The sequence below is a fragment of the Mustela nivalis genome, assembly GCF_964662115.1.
Source record: "Mustela nivalis genome assembly, chromosome: 1".
Classification (NCBI taxonomy): Eukaryota; Metazoa; Chordata; class Mammalia; order Carnivora; family Mustelidae; genus Mustela; species Mustela nivalis.
This window is the reverse complement of record NC_139020.1, coordinates 100,341,249-100,362,086: the sequence shown is the minus strand read 5'-3', so window position 1 is coordinate 100,362,086 and position 20,838 is coordinate 100,341,249. Positions and strand designations below refer to the sequence as shown.

At 36.6% G+C, this 20,838-nt stretch overlaps 2 protein-coding genes across 4 annotated transcripts in view; one reads left to right on the top strand and one right to left on the bottom strand.

The window, feature by feature from the left end:
• Window positions 1-3,759: 3,759 nt before the first annotated feature.
• On the bottom strand, window positions 3,760-19,523 carry NDUFB5 (NADH:ubiquinone oxidoreductase subunit B5). Of its 2 annotated transcripts, XM_082744528.1 has the most exons (6): window positions 19,246-19,523; window positions 11,645-11,733; window positions 10,491-10,557; window positions 8,907-8,968; window positions 7,749-7,855; window positions 4,156-4,411 (listed from the first exon to the last, which is right to left on the bottom strand). In XM_082744528.1, the coding sequence occupies exons 1-6, from the start codon at window positions 19,367-19,369 to the stop codon at window positions 4,291-4,293; spliced, it is 570 nt and encodes a 189-aa protein (XP_082600654.1). In that variant the 5' UTR covers window positions 19,370-19,523; the 3' UTR covers window positions 4,156-4,290. The 2 variants fall into 2 exon arrangements, with proteins under 2 accessions (XP_082600655.1, XP_082600654.1); XM_082744529.1 differs by lacking the exons at window positions 10,491-10,557; window positions 11,645-11,733 and having other exon boundaries at window positions 3,760-4,411; window positions 19,246-19,494.
• MRPL47 (mitochondrial ribosomal protein L47) overlaps window positions 19,498-20,838 on the top strand; it is a 27,468-nt gene continuing 26,127 nt past the window's right edge. Inside the window, exon 1 of one of the 2 annotated variants that reach the window (XM_082744508.1) lies at window positions 19,498-19,662. In XM_082744508.1, the coding sequence (XP_082600634.1) occupies window positions 19,565-19,662 (98 nt within the window). In that variant the 5' untranslated portion in view covers window positions 19,498-19,564. Of the gene's footprint in view, window positions 19,944-20,838 lie in introns of both variants that reach the window. The other variant, XM_082744509.1, reaches the window with a different exon arrangement.

The following is a 20,838-nucleotide window of genomic DNA, read 5'->3' as shown; positions in this document are numbered from 1 at the left end:
TATATATTAGCTATATATATAGTGCACTATATATAAAATATATAGCAGTATATATAATCCAGCATTATATAATGCTATATATAATCTAGCATTATATATAATATAGCATTATATATGTGTTATAATTCAGAGTTTAGTGTATGTAACTTTTTCATTTTTGTGGATTATTTCCTTAAGATAAATTCCTAAATATGTGATTAGGCTTGAATTAGAAAAGAGATCATGGCTCTAAGTAGGTTCTGTTCAAATGCTTTCCAAAAAGAAATTCTGTGGTTGGATTCTGATGTGCAGTACTGAACAACTTTGCTTCTAGATAATTAACTGAATGTGATGCTAAGTGATATGCTTTAGCAATTAATATATAACTTAAAAAAAATCAAAATGTGAATTAAGGTTAATTATAATTGATATGTTAGAAGATATTTATTTACATATTTTTCAATGTCAATAGTGGTGCCATCTTAATAAAATATGTAAAAATTTATAAAATGTGGACATATGTAGAACTACCATACAATCTAGCAATTCTACTTCTAGGTATTTATCCAAAAAAAAGTGAAAACACTAATTTGAAAAGATATATGCATTACTATGCCATCACAGCATCATTTACAATAGCCAAGATATGAAAGCAACTTAAATGTCCATCCATGAGGAATGGATAAAGCAGATGTGACACTTATATATAATGAAATATTACTCAGCCATAAAAAAGGATGAATTCTTGCCATTTAAGACAACACAGACAGACCTAGATGGTATTATGCTAAATGAAGTAAGTCAGACAGAAAAAGAGAAGTACCATGACTTCACTTTTGTGTGGAATCTAAAAAACAAACAGAAACTGACTCATAAATACAGAAAACAAAGTGATGGAAGAGGAAAGGGTGTTGGGTGGTGGACGAAACAGGTGAAAGGGATTAAAAAATACTAATTTATAGTTATAATAAGACACAGGGTTATAATGTACACCATAGGGAATATAGTCAGTAATACTGCAACCACTTTAAATGGTGACAGATGATAATTAGACTTATTGCAGTGACCATTTCATAATGTATATAAATACTGAATGACTGTTATACACCTATAACTAGTACAATATTGCATGCCAATTATTCTTAAATAAAAAATGATAAAATACAAAACCACTAAGATGTGGGCATGTAACTAGAGGATATAATTCATCACTTCATGACTAAGTTATTGCTTTTTCAATTCTCCATTTGATTACATCAAGGAAAGACTCCATTTGGTACTGGCATGTTTTTAACACTAATTTTCTTTTTAAATTCTTCATTTTCAACAAAAAGAGAGCCAGGCCTTAGGCCCACAACTTTGGTTGGGCAACAGAATCTAGGGGGAAGAGAATAGTTATATCTGCGATTACTTCTTAATTATGACAAGGGGCTGATTTCCTATTCATTGTCACGATGTTAACATTTCTTTTTTCAACTTAAAGTTTAAAAAGGTCAATTTAAAGAGAATATTTAGTATATACCATACCTGGAGGCAAAATAGAAAATTAAAATCAAGGACTGAAACTTGAAAAATAGTGATTTAAGGAAAGAGACTGAGCCCAGGAATTTACTGCAAACTCTTTTTTGATCTCCAGCAGAGTGTATTTCTTGGTTTCTTTTTTTTTTCAAAGATTTTATTTATTATTTATTTGACAGACAGTGACATCAATAGGGAGAGAGGCAGGAAGAGAGAGGAAGGGAAGCAGGCTCGCTGCCGAGCAGAGAGCCCGATGTGGGGCGCTCGATGTAGGGCTCGATCCCAGGACCCTGGGATCATGACCTGAGTCCAAGGCAGAGGCTTTAACCCACTGAGCCACCAGGTGCCTCAAGTGTATTTGTTTTTAATGAGGATAGTCTTTAGGCTTTTTCCATGGTTTGAAAATAGTGTCAAAAACATTACCCATTGGCTCTGTCTACTTGTAACTCTACCACTCTTTGAAGTGAAGTGGAGACAATATGGAGTATTTAGTAATTTTTTTGAAATTTCCATCTATAGTTGGCAAAGAGAAGTCTTCATCACCTATTATCTACTAGTGTAGTAGGCACTTTACATACGTTGTCCCAGTAATCTTTACAACACTACTGAGATACGAAGATCATCATTTCTTTTAGAGATAGGGCTCAAAGCAGTGATGGCAATTTCCTAATATAAGATAGAAGGGAAGATTAAAGTTTCTAGTGTAGTGTTGGCACATTAGCAGATACCAAGTAGATGGTAGTCATCATTACTATCCTTGCAATTAGCAAGCTCAGGATTTAGTCTGAGGTCTGCTCAATTCCAGTAAGCCCATGCCTTTTTATAACACCATGCTGGGCTCTGTAGAATCCCAGAAGAAAAAAAAATAAAGATAACTCAAAACAATGTTAAATCCATGTATCATCCACTCACCAGATCTTTACTCAGTGTCTAGTATGGTCCAGATGCTATGAAATGAGCATATAATCATTCCATGTTGCCTTAAGCTAGCTTGGGATCTCACAGGATCCTATAGTGTCATTCTTCCTGTCAAACCCAATGCATGTAACTTCTGCTTTAACATCTACCATTTATTCTGAAGACTAAACTTTTTGGAGGAAAAATGTCTACTGTGATGACCCTTGCCTGTGTCATACTAATATATAATAAGCTTAAATATTTGAATTACAAAAGAATTAAATAAAAATCAACATACACAGACACACACACACACACATTAAAATTTCCCTTTAAGAAACACATTCAAACCTAAAAAAAATTCTTATGATCCCAGCTATGTTAAAAGTAGGAAGACTGAATTTCTCAAATTTCTTTATGGATGATGGCATTAAGAGTATTTGCCATACTTTTGATATTTCTATGTTCTGTTTTCTTACATCTGTATTAGTAGAAAGGAGAAAATAAAGAAAAACCTAATAATGCCAGAAAATAACCTGTAAACTCCTAAAAGTGTTAACATAAATGTACATACATGTAGCATCATCTACAATTACCATTCTCAAGACCTATCTGCTTCCATTCTCCTTACCCCTCATGTAAACAGAGATTCATGTAACAGATGCTTAGAGACAGCATGCTCTTCCCTCAAATCCTTTGTTAGAATTATGAGGTGGTAATTAGATTGCATAGGGAAACTGAATAAAATCCGGAAGTAGTTGGGTGAGGCAGCCCTCTTCTGGCGAAATAAGAAAATGCACCTACTCCAAAGGATCATGACGGACTGAAAAGGGCACGAAGTGCCTCCAGGGGATGATACTGAAAGATATTTCCTGAAAACAATAAGTTTTTTATGCTAAAGGTCACTGTGAAAGCTGAAGTGTAAATATTTATTTCTGTAATATTGATTACATGTTTAAAATCTCTGAGCTTCAATTTCTTATCCATAAAACATAAGTAATAATACTTCATAAGGTGACTGAAATTACTGTGAAAAAATACGATCATTTAACACAGTGCTCAGCAGACAAACAATGCTTAATAAATGATAGCCATTAATTTTAGCTGTTACTCACATTTTACAATCTTGGCAGTAATCATTTTACCTTGTGCAACTTTTCCAGTATTTACAAAAAAAGGACTCTAGGAATCTTAAGAGATTGCATCTAAGAAAACGGGTGCAAGTGTGTATGCATTTAAAAAGTATAATATACTACACTACATCTAAACTAATATAACATTGTATGTCTATTATACTTCAGTAAAAATCACTTTAGTGACAGACAAAAGTTTTAAGGCGGAAAGCATGAAAATATTCAACTGAGATTTGTTCACTGAAAAATTGTTTATTAAGATATTAATGTTTTATATAGTTAGTTCAGTAATTATAGAATTTAAAATTCTGAATCACCTTTGGATAATCTAGACATGTATGTAAACTACTGTATTTCCTGATATTTAACATCATTAGACTTCTCTAACTTTCAATTATCAGACAAAATATTAAACTTTCAAAGTCACATCCTTAGGAGTTCATAAATTCCTATTTGCCCCAGTTTTTTAAATATATGATAAACCTTAGAGGAAGCCAAAATCCACAAATCAAGTCTTATTCTGCCTTTCACAATGTATATCAATCAACACAATGTACACTTTAAATATCTTCATTTTGTCAATTATGCCTGAATAAGGCTAAAAAAAAATTGAAATCCCACACAAAAGTCTTAATCTGCACCAATGCTGAGAAATAGTGCAATGAAAGATGCTTTATTCATCATGTGAGCAAAAATACAGAATACATTTACTGATTAATTTTCCCCTAAAGAGAATATACTTTGTATTTAGAGAAATAAATGGTTAATTGTCGGGAGTTGCTTTTGGAGAATAATCTATCAGTGCCTTATCAACAGTCGGATACTGATACCAGGGACCATCACCTCTCGCACGCATTAACCTTCGCACTTCCAGCTCCTGTAACCTGTAACAAACAGGATAGCAATATTGTGAGTCCAGGATCTCCAACTGCAAAGTTAACTCCATAAAGAATAGCCACTAGAGAGTCTTTTGCTTTTATGTAAAGTATTATCTAAAGAATTTATGTATTCATGTACCTCAATAGATCCATGTGTATGCATATATCTGATACGCACCTATGAGCAAAATTTGGCCCTTATTTTTGACTTTCATTATCTTGCTTAGGTAGTTAGCCAACAAATCCTGTTTTTAATCACCAGAACACCACCTGAGTTGATAATCTATTCTCTCCTCTTGTCCCTGCTCTTTATCTGGACAGATCACTTTTACATGAATAATGGTAATGTGTTTCCTGTCTTCCTGCCTTTTAGAAAACCTCTTGGAGACCACATACTCCTGAAATAGTCCCTCTCCAAAGCAAACCATAAGAGACTCTTAACTATAGAGAACAAAAAGGGTTGCAGGAGGCTGAGGTGCGTGGGGGATGGGCTAAATGGGTGATGGGTACTAAGGAGTGCACTTGTGTTGAGCACTAGGTGTTGTATCTAAGTGATGAATCACTAAATTCTACTCCTGAAACCAATATTACACTATATGTTAACTAGAATTTAGAGAAAAACTTCAAAAATAAATTAAAAAATGAAAGTCTCTTCTCCACCAAACCTTTTTCCTTCCATTTTTACAGATTATATATTAAATTTTTCATATGACTGAAAATTTATCAGTTAAATAATTCACTTTATTAACCTTAACCAGCTCACTAACCCTATCTCCTGTCTATGAGAAATTACAAACCTTTGTGATTGTCATCTAAGAGAGTACACATATTTCTTTTTTTTTAAGGATTATGTATCTTCATATTATCCTTTTTCTTTTCTATTCTTTAGAATGTAATTAACCAAGGGGCACCTGGGGGGCTCAGCCATTAAGCAGCTGCCTTCATCTCAGGTCATGATCCCAGGGTCCTGGGATTCAGCCCCGTGTCTGGCTCCCTCCTCGGTGGGAAGCCTACTTCTCCATCTCCATCTCCCCCTGCTTGTGTTCCCACTCTTGCTGTCTCTCTCTTTGCTAAATAAATAAAGTCTTTTAAAAAAATCAGAATGTAATTATCCAAAATCAAATATTAAAATACTCATCAAAAGGACTGGTTAAATGACTAATGTTTCCCCCTTGTAAGAGACTACTGGGCACCTGTTAAAAAGAATGAGGAAAACCTATATATAGTAAATACAGATGCTACATATATGGTTAAATTAAAAATGCAGGGTCTATAGTAGCAACGTCCACAATAGCCAGACTGTGGAAAGAGCAAAAATGCCCTTCAACAGACCAATGGATACATAAGATGGGGCACAGATTGCATGTATCACTACACCAAATAATAAATCATGGAACACTACACCAAAACTAATGATGTACTGTATGGTGACTAACACAATTAAAAAAAAAAAATGCAAGGTATAAAATGAGGGTGTATAGCATCTTCTCATTTCATTAAAAAATAGAAAGTAATCATCTGTGACTACGTAGATGTACACATGCAGAGAGTTTAAAAAAACTGGAGGGTCATAATTAATAGATATCTCTAAGGAGAGCCATTATGGGAGAAAGTCCCTTTCTATTTTGTATCTTTCTTTTATGTTTCAGTTTTCCAAATACCTAAATACACTTTTTAAAAAATGTAAGTACTCTCATTCCATCCTCACAATGGCATCTTTTCTTCGGGGATATAAGTCAGGGTTTTGATTTTGTTTTTACTTTGTTTTGTCTGGAAATTTTATCTAAGGAATTCTGGGATTTTCTTTTTTTTAAGATTTTATGTATTTGACAGAGAGATCACAAGTAGGCAGAAAGGCAAGCAGAGAGAGAGGAGGAAGCAGGCTCCCCGCAGGGCAGAGAGCCCGATGCGGGGCTCTATCCCAGTACCCTGGGACCATGACCTGAGCTGAAGGCAGAGTCTCAACCCACTGAACCAGGTGCCCCTAAAACATTATTTTTTTATAAGATTTTATTTGGGGCACCTGGCTGGCTCAGTGGGTTAAAGCCTCTGCCTTCAGCTTAGGTCATGGTCCCAGGGTTCTGGGATGGAGTCCTGCATCGCGCTCTCTGCTTGGCAGGGAGCCTGCTTCCCTTCCTCTCTCTCTGCCTACTTGTGATCTCTGTCAAATAAATAAATAAAATCTTAAAAAAAAATTTAAAACATATACCATTTGGTTTATCAGTGCCACTGCTAGGAATTTATATTTCAGATACACTAAATAAACATGCGTATGAGGAAATCTACATATGAGAATATTCACCATAGCACTATGTACATTATCAAAAAACTTGGAAAGAACCTAAGTACCAACAACACGGGACTAGTCAAAAAAATTAAGGCACATCCATCCAGCGAAATATACGACCAGCCATTGAAACAAATAGGGTATATATACTATTATAGAAAGATCACCAAGATATATTTAAGAGAAATGAAGACAGGGTGCAGAACAGTGTTTATAAGAGGATTCTATTTGTGTTAATATATTTTTATTTTTTTATTTAAATGCAATTAGCCAACATACAGTATATCATTACTTTCAGATGTAGTGTTCAATAATTCATCAGTTGCATATAACACCCAAGCCTCATCAAATCACATGCCCTCCTTAATGCACATCACCCAATTACCCCATCCTCCCACCTCCCCTCCAGCAGCCCCCCGTTTGTTCCCTATAGTTAAGTGTCTCTCATGGTTATTCTCCCTCTCTGATGACTTCCCATTCAGTTTTCCCTCCCTTCACTTATGGTTCTCTGCACTGTTTCTTATATTCCATATGTGAGTGAAACTGTGTGATAACTGACTTTCTCTGACTGACTTATTTCCCTCAGCATAATACCGTCCAGTTCCACCCACATTGATAAATGATAAGTATTAGTATTAATACTTATAAATAAAAATACTAGTGTATTTTTAATGCAAAGAGGGTTTTTTTTTTTTAGCAACAGATGTAAGAAATAACTAAATAGTAGTCACTTTTAAATATGAGACTAGGTAGAAGAGGAGAGGAAACTGGGGAATGGGGGAGAGGGAGGGGAGGGCTGCCGTGCACTTAAGAGTGGGATTTAAAAAAGAATTCCTTTTATTCTGACAGATATTATCGACTAATAGTCTCTCAGTCTCCAACTTATAAACTCCACTCCAAACAAGCTATTCCCTCCCTATCTTTACCTTCTACATGGAGCATCCTGTGCTGATACAGTTTATTAAATTTTTTCTCATGGCTTGCAACAGTAAAAAAGGATTTTCTTCCTTGCTTCCTTTCCCCTTTTTCCCTTTTCTTTTTTTTTTTTTTTTTTACCGTAAATCAGCCTTCTCAGCTTCAACCTGAAGGATAGCCATTGTTTTTTCATAATTCTTTTCAGGACTATCAAAGAAAGTTCGGGCAATCCATCTTGATATAGGATGCTACAAGAGAAAATTTGTTTATTTTTGTGAACAGTACTTTGCTCTTCCAGTTTCTTATTCTTTAAAATGGCCATCTCAGTTAAACCAATAATATTTACTAAATGCCAACTACTTTATATGTACTTTAAATAATTTTAATCCATTACATAGATACTATTTTTGTCCCCATTTTATAGACAAGCAACTTCCACAATGTTATACAGTTACTAAGTGCCAGCATCTGGACTCAAACCACGTCTGTCTAACTCTAAAACCTGTGCTTTTGCCATTATACTACATGGAGTACCTTAAGTGGCAGATTTAGGAACCAAACCCAGAGTTTGGTGATCAAAAACTGAAGCTCCTTCTCTCAGCACTCCTTCTCTCTGTATGGCCTGCCTTAAGGTGCGATAATGATACATTTCTTTTCTGAAATACAGTTCATTCAGGTAATAAAACACAATAGTATTTAATCAAGGCCATCTCACTACAATACTTATAAAGACAAGTAACAGACTTAACTTCAGGTTTTAGTAGCAGTGATAGCATAGTAAAATGACTAACAGTATGGGCTGTCGGGCCATGCCTACCTAGGTTCCAATACTGGCCCTACTTCTTGGACAGGTCATTTATCCTCTTTTAAGCCTCAGTCTCTTCATCTCTGAACTGGGAATAATAATAGCACATTTCACATGGAATAAGAGAATATTTGCAAATTACTACCATAATGCCTGCTACACAGCAGATGCTCAATAAAGAACTGCTAGCATTAGCACAGGTAACATCTTTCCTCAGGCATTGAACTGAGGATAAATGCTGACTGTTACTCTGCTAGGATAAGAACACACTAGAGTCATTCTTAAAAAAAAAAAAAAGAAACACCATGAAGATTAAAGTAATAAAACACAGAAAATTACCAAAAGAAGTTGCTTGTAAAAAGTTAGGACAAAATGTATCATCTACTTGTTATTGAAAAGAATAAAAAACAGTATTGTAATTGCTAAATTAAGACATTAATCAGTGCACCGACAAGACACCCAACAGAAAGTAACTTTCAATGGCCCATACCCACCTTGAAATATTCCCAGTGTTCTGGGATGTAGCCTTCTGGAATCTCTGCTAACTCAGCTTCACCTAATAAGAGAAAACAGTGATGTCCAATTTTGGTATCAGGAGTTTATAATATTAACTCTTCCCCATTTAAGAAACCAACTTCTTGTGATTTTAAAGGAACTTCTGTTTGTACCAATGAAGATTAAAACACAGCTGACCCTTGAACAACATGAGTTTGAATGGCATGGGTCTACTTACACATGGGATTTTCTACTGTATAGTACCGTAAATGTATTTTCTCTTCCTTAAGATTTTCTTAGTAACATTTGTTCTTTAGCTTACTTTACTTTTTCATTTAATTTTATTTACCTGAGAGATAGAGCATATGCATAGGTGGGGAGGAGCAGAGAAAAAGGGAGAAGGAGAGAAGCAGACTCTCTGCTGGGGAGTGGCCGAACCTGATGTGGGGCTGGATCTTACAACCATGAAATCATGACTTGATCTGAAACCAAGAGGTGGACACTTAACCAACTGAGCCACCTAGGTGCCCCTCTCTAGCTTACTTTATTAATAAGAATACACTATATAATTAAAAAAACAAAGTATGTGTTAATCCACTCTTTATGTCATTGATAAGGCTTCTGGTCAACAATAGGCTATTAGTAAAATTTTGCGGGGAGTCAAAAATTACATGCAATTTTTGACTGAGCAGGGGGTTGACACCCCAACACTATTCAAGGATCAAGGAGCAACTGTATTTTAGTCACTTTAATGTGGCTGAAAATCATTTAATTCATTAGATATTTTTAGATGTCTTCTATGTGTAAGGCATTGCCTATAGACGTTATGTAAGAGTTTCAAACTTTGTTTTTATATAGTATAACAAAATATAATAAAGAACATATTCCTTTTGGTTTTTCCTATCACTGCCAGACAAAGCATTTTAGAATTCAAGATGTTAGAAGTACTTTGGGCAGAATTTCCCATGGAATCCTAATGTTAGCTGTCTTTCATAGTTTCATTCTTTATTACTTAGAAGATTATAATTTTATGTGTTCCAAGAAGAATAAAAAAAATTCTTCCATCACTCAGCCTCTCTTCCACCTCTCTTTCTATTTTCCTTATTCAGATTTGTCAAAGCTGGTTTGGAGAAATAATGAGGAGGAGGTTAACAAGGCTTTCTGAAGCCTTTTATAGCCTCTACAGAGTTGATGACCTTAAAGGTTTTTGGAGGGAAAAAAAAAAATGTTAAAAAAAATTGTATAGTATTGCAGATTGTTATATGGTTACTGTAAAATAAAATCTCATGCCTATGTTAATATTTAAATAATTTTTCTCAGGGCACTTGGGTGGCTCTGCCTTTGTTTGGCTCAGGTCATGATGCCAGGGTCCTGGGGATCAAGTCCTGCATCAGGCTCCTTGTTCAGCAGTGCCTGCCACTACCCCGTTTGTGTTCCCTCTCTCTGTCAAATAAATAAATAAAATCATAAAAAAAAGAAAAAAAGATTAAAAAACAAATAACTTTCTTTATAATATCCATAACTTCTGTTATTAATGTACAGAGGTCTTAAAATTTTACCAATTCAGTCAGAGAGGTACTTACCAATGAATATATTCACCAGAGTTATACCAATGGCTACTGGAATCCCAGTCAACAAAATGTAGAATTTCTGTTGAGATTAAAAAATGGTTTTCAAATAACCATTTCCTAACTCTCTTTCCCCACTCTCAAACTATCATTTTTTAATTCCTTACACTGTCTTCCTTACAGTTTATTTTACAAAATAAACTGGCCAAATTGGAAATGTGGTACCAAATTACTTCTGAGATTTTCTTTTACTCTAACTTCTAGATGCCTATGTTTGGCACTAAAAATGAAAGAAAAAAGTAAGGATGAATTAATTATATAATGCCATATCTATTTAAGTGGTTTTTCATTTTTTTGGTTGACACAATGTAATAATAGTTGAGAAGTTTTTGTAGTAAGATAAAAATGGTAAAAACGTCTGAGTGATTTCAACCACTGTAAAGTTTGAGTTGGTGATGACAAGAAATGTGGGAGCTCAGCCATGAGGATGAAGAGGGACATTGAGCACAAAGGGCAAGCAAGAGATCTAGAGGGCAGCCACTGCTCAAACGATCACAGCTGAAGGAAGCATGACAGAGTCCAGACACTCTTCCATCTTCCAAGACTCTTCTTTTCCTTAAAGAACCTTGAAATATAAATATACAGCCAGTAGCCCACTTGATCCTCTGAAATCAATGTTCCTGAACAATACAGAAATAAAAAATTATAACCCAAAATAATGGAGTTACTTAAAGAAGTTTTTCAGTGAGTTCCCTGGTAATTTAAAGAATATTTAAGTAATACAGATAACTATCCCCAAGCAAATACATTTTCAAAGTCCTATAATTTATAGATTTTGGGGTGTGTGTATGTGTGTGTACTGTGCAAGGGACCACAGATTATATTTCAAAACCCTACAATCTTAAGAATAAGGGAATGGCTCAGATTTTACCTCTAATGCATATGAGTCCTTTCTATGAAGAAGTAAAGGTTCACTAATTTAAAAAGAAATTCAGGAACAAATCAGACATTACTACAAAATCTCAGTATCAACTGAGAAAAGGAATATGAATTTACAAAATAACATCTTTTTAAAACAAAAGATGTTCTCTAAATAGACAAAAAACCCCCAAAACCCCACATTCCTATTTGTATGTAAAGAGTTTAGTTCAGCAAAATTTTTAACTCACCATTAAACTCAAAAAACGCTTGTCATAGAATGCAGATGGTTTGATGATAAATAGTCTTTTCCCATGGTTTCCACTATGTCGCACAGGAGCTGGAAATATTAAACTACCCTGTTATATGCAAGGCTCAAGTTATATTGTTATATTCTGAGATCAAAGCAGGTTATAAGAAAATATACACGCATAAATGTTTAATGTGTATTAAGATAAAAATACATATTTTTATTTGAGTACTAAAGGCAGAGTAGCTATCTTTAAACAGAGACTGGTGTACTGTTGTAAACTATAGTTCTCTCCATTTTTCAACATTAAAGAAATATCTAAATCATTGTTTGAATTTGTTTCCATTGCAGGCAAGAAGGTCAGATACTCTTGGCAGGCTACTTATCTTTGTTTACCTCTACAATAAATATTTGCTACAGTTATTAAGTAAATAAACTTAATTTACATTGTGTCATTTCACATGATGAGACAATATACATTAGGAGCTCACAGCAAACTAGATAGAAAGACATCTATTCAATATATCTCCAGCAGGAATTTGAACTTGTTCAAAAGTAAACACTCTAACGTATCTCGATAAAATCACTCGGATTGTGAGTATCATCCTCTTCATATTCTCACTCAGATCATATGTAATCAATTCTCACTGGAGATAAACTGAGACAGAATTTCACTCTTGATCTTTTTTCTACATGATTTCCCTTTCCTGGATGTCTGGAAGGACCACTGCAAACACTGTAAGCCCTTTCTCCTGAAAGCAAGAAAGGATCTTACTGTTACTGGAAAGTGAAGTTACTGTTTCTGCTGAGTGTGACTGTATTCAAGGAAATTTCACATGAAAGTAATTGTGGGATAAAAACTACTTTCCATTAAAGGAATTTCAGTCATCACAGAGCTCATAAAGATTTGTATCCTTTGTTCAAGCTTAAATGTCTGGAATGCCCTCCCCTCTCCTGAAATGTATTCTTTAGGCCCAGATGACATTTTATCCTCCAAGAAACCAGCCCTCTTTCCAAGCATGTGAGATCTCCACCTTTCAACTGCTGTATATTCTAGTGATATTCATACTTGCTTTCACTGTTCCCACTGAAACATAAACGTCCCATTGAAATATAAATGTCTTGAAGTTAAGAATACAGGAACTGTATTCTTAATTTTGGCATCACCTACAGCAGCTTGTAATGAATTTAGGAGCTTAATTCATAGAAGAATTAGAAGCTGGCATGAATTTACTGGGTACAATTCATACTATTAAGGCTTCTAAAATAACAAGAGCATGTGACAAAGTAATTATGTATATCAGAAAACAATTTGAAAGATACAATGGAATTCTCTATGGACTACGTGGGGGAAAAAGGGCTGGATAACAGTAGAAACCACTCATTAATTAAATAAATATCTAAGTGCCTACTATGTAGAGGTCCTATGCTAGGCCTACAGTCTCAAAGGGATATAGATCCTGCTGGGAGAAACAAATAAACATAATTAGACATCTGTAAGGACAAAACAGAGAAGAAACAGGATGCAATGTCAGAGAAAAACAGGCCCAGGAGTTCCTATTTACACAGGATGGTGAGGATGGGGGAGTATGAAGAAGGTGCACATTAAGCTGAGCGAAATAGCAATTTAGGTGAATTTGTAAAGTGTAATTGATTGATTGATTACACCCAGGTGCTGCTTACTTAATTCAGTAACCTGCCAAAAGGCTCTCTCCACAGCCCTGAGAGGTCAAGACGTCTATACAAGGCCTGGATGAGGTGAAAATGACATTCCTGATGACACAAAGCTACTACTACCAGAGTAACTTCTACACTGATGATGAGTGGGATCCCAAAAGTCTTCATACTCATTTTTTAAAATTTTATTAACATATAATGTATTATTTGCTTCCACAGTACAGGTCTGTGAATCATCAGTCTTACACAATTCACAACCCTCACCATAGCACATACCGTCCCCAATTTCCATAACCTAGCCACCCTATCCCTCCCACCCCCCCACTACCTGCAATCCTCAGTTTATTTCCTGAGATTAAGAGTGTTTTATGATGTCTCCCTCCCCAATCCCATGTTGCTTCTTCATACACATTTACAAAAGGCTGATTCTAAAAGGATTAAATAGAGTAAGTGGAGTACCTGACTGCATCCTCTGAAAGTTGCTCACATGTTTAAGAAGAATCATTGGTGTGGTGTGGTTACCAAGAATGCCAAAGACAGTTCAACCTTAATCTTATGTTCTAGAAGCATAGGGCCAAAATAGGAGGAGCACCCACCCCCATCTCCTAACCACACCTGCAGAAGTGTATCCATCCCAGAGCACACTGTTCTAGAGAAACAATCTGGAGGACACTCCAATTTTAGCAACCAGGATGGCAAACAACCTGGAAACTGATACAGTGAACCTTAAAGAACTGAAACTGATTGGCCTATAAAAAAGAAGTCTGGGTAGAAACCAGATAAATGTCTTTAAATAGCGAAAGGGGGAAAAAAAAAAAAAGCTAAAGGACTGTCCCATGACAAAGGGCTTATACTAGTCTATGTTGGCCTGAAAGGAAGATCAATGTGTGAAAGAAAAATTTTCAGCTTAATACAAGGAACAAATTTCTAACAATTTTACTGGTTCAAAATAAAATTGGACTATATCTCCAGTTCCCCTTTATGGAGTTATTCAATATCAACAATGGGAGGTAACAAGGATACTCTGGGGGTTGGCCTAGAGGATTTCTAAGGTCCTTTTCCTCAAAGAATCTGAACATATGGCCTATCTTAGAACAAAAGGGCATACCATTGGACTTTATTAGTCTGAATGATTCCCTTCCAACTCCGAGAACTCTTTTTTTGGACTTAACATTTTTGGACTTACTTTCCTCTTTTCCGAAAGGTTTTCCCCCAGGCTCTTTGAATAGTTACCTCCATACCTCATGCTTCAAGGTCAAGATCAAATGTAACCTCCTCGAAGAGGTCTTCTCTGGCTACCCTATTTAAAGCTGGCCTCCCACTTACCCTCCTTAACATCATTTGGTTAGTTCCCTTAGAACAATACACACTAGGCCTGATTTTTTTTTAAGCCTGATTATTTTGCTGAAGTCCAACAGGTGAAGGAATAGATTATTCAGTACTTTATCTACAGTACCTTTAGTGTCTGCCACATGGAAGGTGCCCCATAAATATTGTTGAATTTACATTTCTTAAGTAAATTAAATGTTAGTCAGGATCCTTCCTTGCCTTCTGAAAGTAAATCTACTCAGAAGAGATAGTGTCCTCCCAATTTTCCTTTTCAATCAGGCAGACAGGCAGACAGAAAGACACACACACACAAACACACATACTCCACAGAAAGTGAGATGGATGACACTCTGCACGTTTTAAGGACAACTGATTATGAAAAACACTATTCATAGATATGGAAAATGTAACAAAAAACTATGGGAGAATGCTTGGTCTGATTGCATTCTAGCAATATTAATGCAGTTAGGAAAGTGAATTGCTTGCTTTTTTTACATATAATACCCTAATGTTAAACAATAATTATTTTTGTCATTAAATGTGGTAAATAACTATTATTACTATTAGCTGTTCTAAAGTATACTTCATAGCACTAAACTCTTTTCAAATATTCTAAACCTTCATGATTTGTTGTTGATATAGTAAGGCCATCTGCTTACAATCTAAAAATATTAGGGTGAACATTGTTTACAACCAGGTGACTGCCAGGATTTCTGGAATTCGATTCTCCTTCCACCAAAATCCACACCTTCTACCATTCTCTAAAGCCTGAAATTTCTCAACTAGGTTTTCATTTAGCTTTATGAAACTAATTTAGTTTATAAAACTAAATTTTTTTTTAAGATTTTATTTATTTAACAGGCGGAGATCACAAGTAGGCAGAGAAGCAGGTCGAGAGAAAGAAGGAAGCAGGCTCCATGCTAAACAGAGAGCCCGACACAGGGCTTGATCCCAGGATCCTGGGATCATGACCTGAGCCGAAGGCAGAGGCTTTAACCCACTGAGCCACCCAGGCACCCCTCAATAACTAATTTTTTTTAATGCAAATAACCTCAGGAAAGTTATGTATTTGACAACTGTGGTATTTGTAAGGAACAAATAAGATAAGGTAGATTTTGTGTCTTCATGACAATAATAGAAAACTGGCCATTTTCTTTTTCTCATTCTCAGACTATTCCCAGTTAATGACTCCAACTCAATTACCCAGGATAAAAACCTCACTCATCCTCCTTGCACCTACTCCACGTTCATCAGCTGACAAGGCCTCTTGATTCTAAAATTCAAATTTTGTATTTCTTTCCATGCCGTCTTCACCTCACTCACTGGCTAAAGTAATCAACACCCCCTTAGAAGTCAACCAATATTCAGAAGCATCTTCCCCAAAACACTACTGATGTTACTCTCCCGCTAAAACATTCTCTCTCTGCAGCCTACAAAAGAGTTAAGATACTTTGGTTTCATATTCAGTCCTTCCACTCCTCCAATTTAACCCCAACTTTCCGTTCTTAAGCCTTTTCTCTCAACACTTACCTATCCCGAGAGTCCCACATTCAGATCTATCAGAAAATACATCCTTGGGGCACCTGGGTGGCTCGTGGTTTGGGCCTCTGCCTTCAGCCCAGGTCATGATCTCGATGTCTTGGGACTGAGCCCCACATTGGGCTTTCTGCTTAGCGGGGAGCCTGCTTCCCCCTCTCTCTGCCTGCCTCTCTGCTTACTTGTGATCTCTCTCTCTGTGTCAAACAAATAAATAAAATCTTTAAAAAAAAAAAAAAAAAGGAAGAAAGAAAGAAAAGAAAATACATCCTCTACTTTTCTGCCAATTGCAATTTTAAAACTATCCAGAATCTAGTTAAAATGCCTCACCTTCTATGTCTGAATTAACTCCATACTCTCTTGTTTATATAATCATTTAAATACTCTCCTCAGTTTTTTTAAACCATAATATGCACACATCAGTCTTCAAGTTAAAGCTCCTGCAGCTGAGGGAAGAACTTAAGCTTATTTCTCGAATCCTTTGATATAAGACAATAAATAATTTAATAAAATAGAATACCTGCATCTACTTACCTCCCGATTAAGGTTTTCAATGACAGTGAATGAAGATAACGGGACAGTACCAGATGTTTAAGAAAGGGGCAGCCACAGAGCTCTGTAGAAGGCTAATGCTTCTAAATCCAGGTGCTATAGATTTTCCCACTCTCTCTCACAACTTTCTTATGAGGTAGGTTAAAACTCACCCTCTTTTTTTTTTTTTTTAAAGCAGTTCTTATGGTAAAATAAGTACCTTTCAAAATGACACTCCAAAAAGACGCAAACTTTTGCAGAAACGTATAAATTCTTGTCAGTTATAAATTCTTTTTTTTTTTAAGATTTTTTATTTATTCATATGACAGAGAGAGAGATCACAAGTAGGCAGAGAGGCAGGCAGAGAGAGAGAGGAGAAAGCAGGCTCCCCGATGAGCAGAGAGCCTCATGCGGGGCTCGATCCCAGGACCCTGAGATCATGACCTGAGCCGAAGGCAGAGGCTTAACCCACTGAGCCACCCAGGCGCCCCTCAGTTATAAATTCTTGTCAGTAGGAAAGAGTTTAGATTTATTTTATTTCTCTTGTCAACAGAATATAAGCATAGTTGTAATAAACATCCTCTTTTTTTTTTTTTTAAAGATTTTATTTATTTATTTTTCAGAGGGAGAGCAAGAGCGAGCACAGGCAGACAGAGTGGAAGGCAGAGTCAGAGGGAGAAGCAGACTCCCCATGGAGCAAGGAGCCCGATGTGGGACTCGATCCCAGGACGCCGGGATCACGACCTGAGCTGAAGGCAGCTGCCCAACCAACTGAGCCACCCAGGCGTCCCCACATCCTCTTTTTTTTAAAGATGAAGAAACGTAGGCTCCAAGTAATTACCTTCCACTTGCTTCCAAGATATGATGACCCAAAGCCACATAGCTACTAAACTCTGAAGGCAGGATTTGAACATAGGCAGTCTAGCTCCAGGCAAAACAAAACAAGGCAAGGTTCTCTTCACTGCTGGATCTTACAGTCTCATAGGAGCAGACATAAGCAGTAATAAATTAAAACCTTTTATTCCATGGTGAGAGATGAGAATACCTGCAAAATACCTTGGAAAGCAGGTAGAAGACTGAAACACAGTAACTCTAGCATAGCTATTAGATCCTTTCCTGCTCCCAGGTGTAGATTATAGATCCTTCCAGAATTCCATGAATGGGGAATAATGTATAAAGAGGATTTGGGAATGAGATTTGACCTGAGTTTATCTCCAGCAAGGCATGATTAAATACTATCCCTAGCAAGTATATGAAGAGGATTATTTGTAATCAGAAATGGCTTACAAACAGAATTTATCAAAAAATGTTTGCACATGTAGTTTTTTAACAGGTTCAAATTTCTGCTGGAAATTTGTTCAATACCACTGGTTCTTCCCATCATTTTTGCAGCAAGTCTCTGTATAATGCTTCATCATGTGAAGTGACATAACTCAAATTAAACTGGAAGAACAAAAAGGGTAAACAGATATTTTGAGGGTGGAGACCTTTTTGGCTTCACTTCCTCTCTACCTGCTTGTATTGCATAGAGCAGATAGCTTATGGTATATTTTTTTACCAAGAGCATTAAATGAATTAATACATTTAAAATCTTGGGATGGCACATGGCACATAGGTGTTCAATAAATGTTAGCTACTGTTACTATTATTAAATTTGATGCAGTACTGCATTGTTTTTCTAATAATGAAGTCACAGTTCCTTTATTAGTAAAATGGGGATAATAACATTGTACGTACTTTGCAGTGTCTTTGAAAGAATTAGATTGAATACAAGGCATCTGAGGCTTTGCTATTACGATTATTCATTCTCCTATAAATCAATACAGTCTCCAAAAAGCTCCAACTAGCCTTACCATGACCTTCCTGGACCTAGCGACTTTTCCTGCATGAGCCCCTTCCTTTCTAAGACGTTATAAAAACTTATTATTTTATGACTCTGTTGCTATCAAACGAATACAATCCAGGCTGGATTCATTACCACATATCATTAACATTAACCCTAAAAACATAGGTTATTTTTTCCCCCTTTGGTTTTGAAAGAAATATAAATTAAAACATTCTCATGGATCCTAAAAATATCGTGAAGGCACTGTGCCTACTTAAATGAGTGAGCCCTGAGCCTCTCCACCTACGTTATCTATTACTTAGCATCGGTGGGCTCCTGGGCAACGTGACTTCCAATTTTGTGATACTAGTACGTGGTGTGGGTGGTACATACAAAGAATCTGGTGCCTGAGAAACAGAGGACTCAGCTCCATGTCCTTTTAACCCCTACTTCATCCGCAAATTAGCACCAAGTGGAATGCCAGAGAGGCAAAGTGCTTCACAAATGCTAATTAACAACTGAAACGCGAACGCTCTCATTACTTCAGAAAAACCCTTGTCTTCTCACAAAGACCACGCTCCGTCTCTTCTCTCAAGCCCCAGGCCCTCAATTTCTCCCAGATCTCACCAAGGTCACCAGGGAAGACTTCTCCATCTCTCACCCCACATCCCCTGAGCGCGCTTTCTCCCAAAGCTAGCACCCACCGACAGTCTTCGGAAAGCCACGGGTGAGGAAGCCCCCGAATCCGAGCCGAGTACCAAGCCGGCGGCCGGAGAGAGCAGCCACTGCAGTGACCGAAACCCGCTGCAATAAGCTCATGGCCGCCATGGCTACTGCGGGCAATTGACAAACTGGGGGAAGTTACGGGAGCCGAAAGAGCCAATTTACGAACCAGGACGAAGGCGGAAGGTGACCATGTTGAGTGAGGGCAGAGCCTCTTTCTGTTTTCTCCATCCGGTCGGCGTAAAACGCCGGAAGTGACGTCATGGGAGGAAAAAGGGATGTGCTTCCGTCTGTGGAAATATGGCTGTGGCCAGTTTCGGCGTTCTTTGCCGAAACGTCTTAACCAGCCTGAAGGCTTCCAGGTCGCTTATAAGTCCTCAGGCTCTAGCTAGCACAGGGTAAGTGATGTGAGGAGTAGGCTTGTTCTCCTCTCCGGTTTTAGATCTTGTTTGGCCGCCGAGATGTTGAAAACCACTGAGAGGTCGTGCGGATGGATGAGACCGAAAACACTAGCGTGAGGAGGGAATGACCTTAGAAAAGTCGCCCACCCCCGACATTTCCGTTCCTTTCTCAAACATTTTGTTGTCATTTACTGAGAACCACGCAGTCCATGGAGTCTGTGGATACCCAGTATTTGTTGAATTGAACCTAAAGGTGCAGACGCATCCTGTTTGGCTGGGTGAGTTGGACTGAAGAGTTTTTGGTTACGGAACGGAACCAGGTTTGGATGGATGAAAAAGAAGGGGGCTTTTGTAATATTCCAGAGTCTATCACAAAGAGACTGTTTAATAATGTTCAGTGGACAAATGAAATTCAAATGAACGGAAAGTAGCCCTGCAAGTGTGAAAAAGGAACATCCTACATATGTTCATTATTTCTGGAAAGAGTTTGTTTTTTAGACAGACGAACTAGAGTTTATGGTGTATGGTTTCTTCATTTATTTTGGCTTTTATGTGTAATGAGTTGAATTTTATACATAGTTGGGTATATCGGATTTTTAAAAATTATTATTTTATTTATTTATTTTAAGTAGGCTCCAGACTCCTCTGGTGATGGAGCCCATCGCCCGGCTTGAGAGGAAGTAATGTACGTGCCCTTGAATCCAGCACAATAATGAGCGTCTGTTATGTTCTACAATATTATTGCTTACGCTTTCCTTAGAGATAATACTTTTTTTCATTTTGTAGAGACTCAAGGTTGTAACTTGATAAAGGTAACAAACTTTGATCAGTTGTCTGTTCCTCATCCTTTTTAAGATTTTTATTAATGAATACCTGTTCATTTGCGGACACTTTGGAAAATAAGACAAGGTGTTTTGCCACTCATACATAAAGATTTCCTTCCATTCTTTTTAATTTTGCATATATACACATACAATGTATATATACAACATACACATGTAATTTTAGAATAAAGCCAGAATTGTATTTACATATATGCAGTTTTGTGCTTTATTCTTGTTTCCTCAGCTTTTTATTTTTAAAAATTTCAAACCGACGGAGAAGTTGTAAGAATAGACAAAAAATAACCATATGCTCTTCATCTTCATTAAGCAATCCTTAGCAATTTTGTCA

Bases quoted from the DNA above. Each gene is read 5' to 3' on its own strand.
- NDUFB5 (XM_082744528.1), bottom strand. From the start codon at position 19,369: ATGGCGGCCATGAGCTTATTGCAGCGGGTTTCGGTCACTGCAGTGGCT. The intron at 10,558-11,644 runs GTGAGTTAAAAA...TAATCTCAACAG, and splicing joins AGCGTTTTTTGAGTTTAATG to AAATTCTACATTTTGTTGAC. The intron at 4,412-7,748 runs GTAAAAAAAAAA...TGTTTGTTACAG, and splicing joins GCTGAGAAGGCTGATTTACG to GTTACAGGAGCTGGAAGTGC.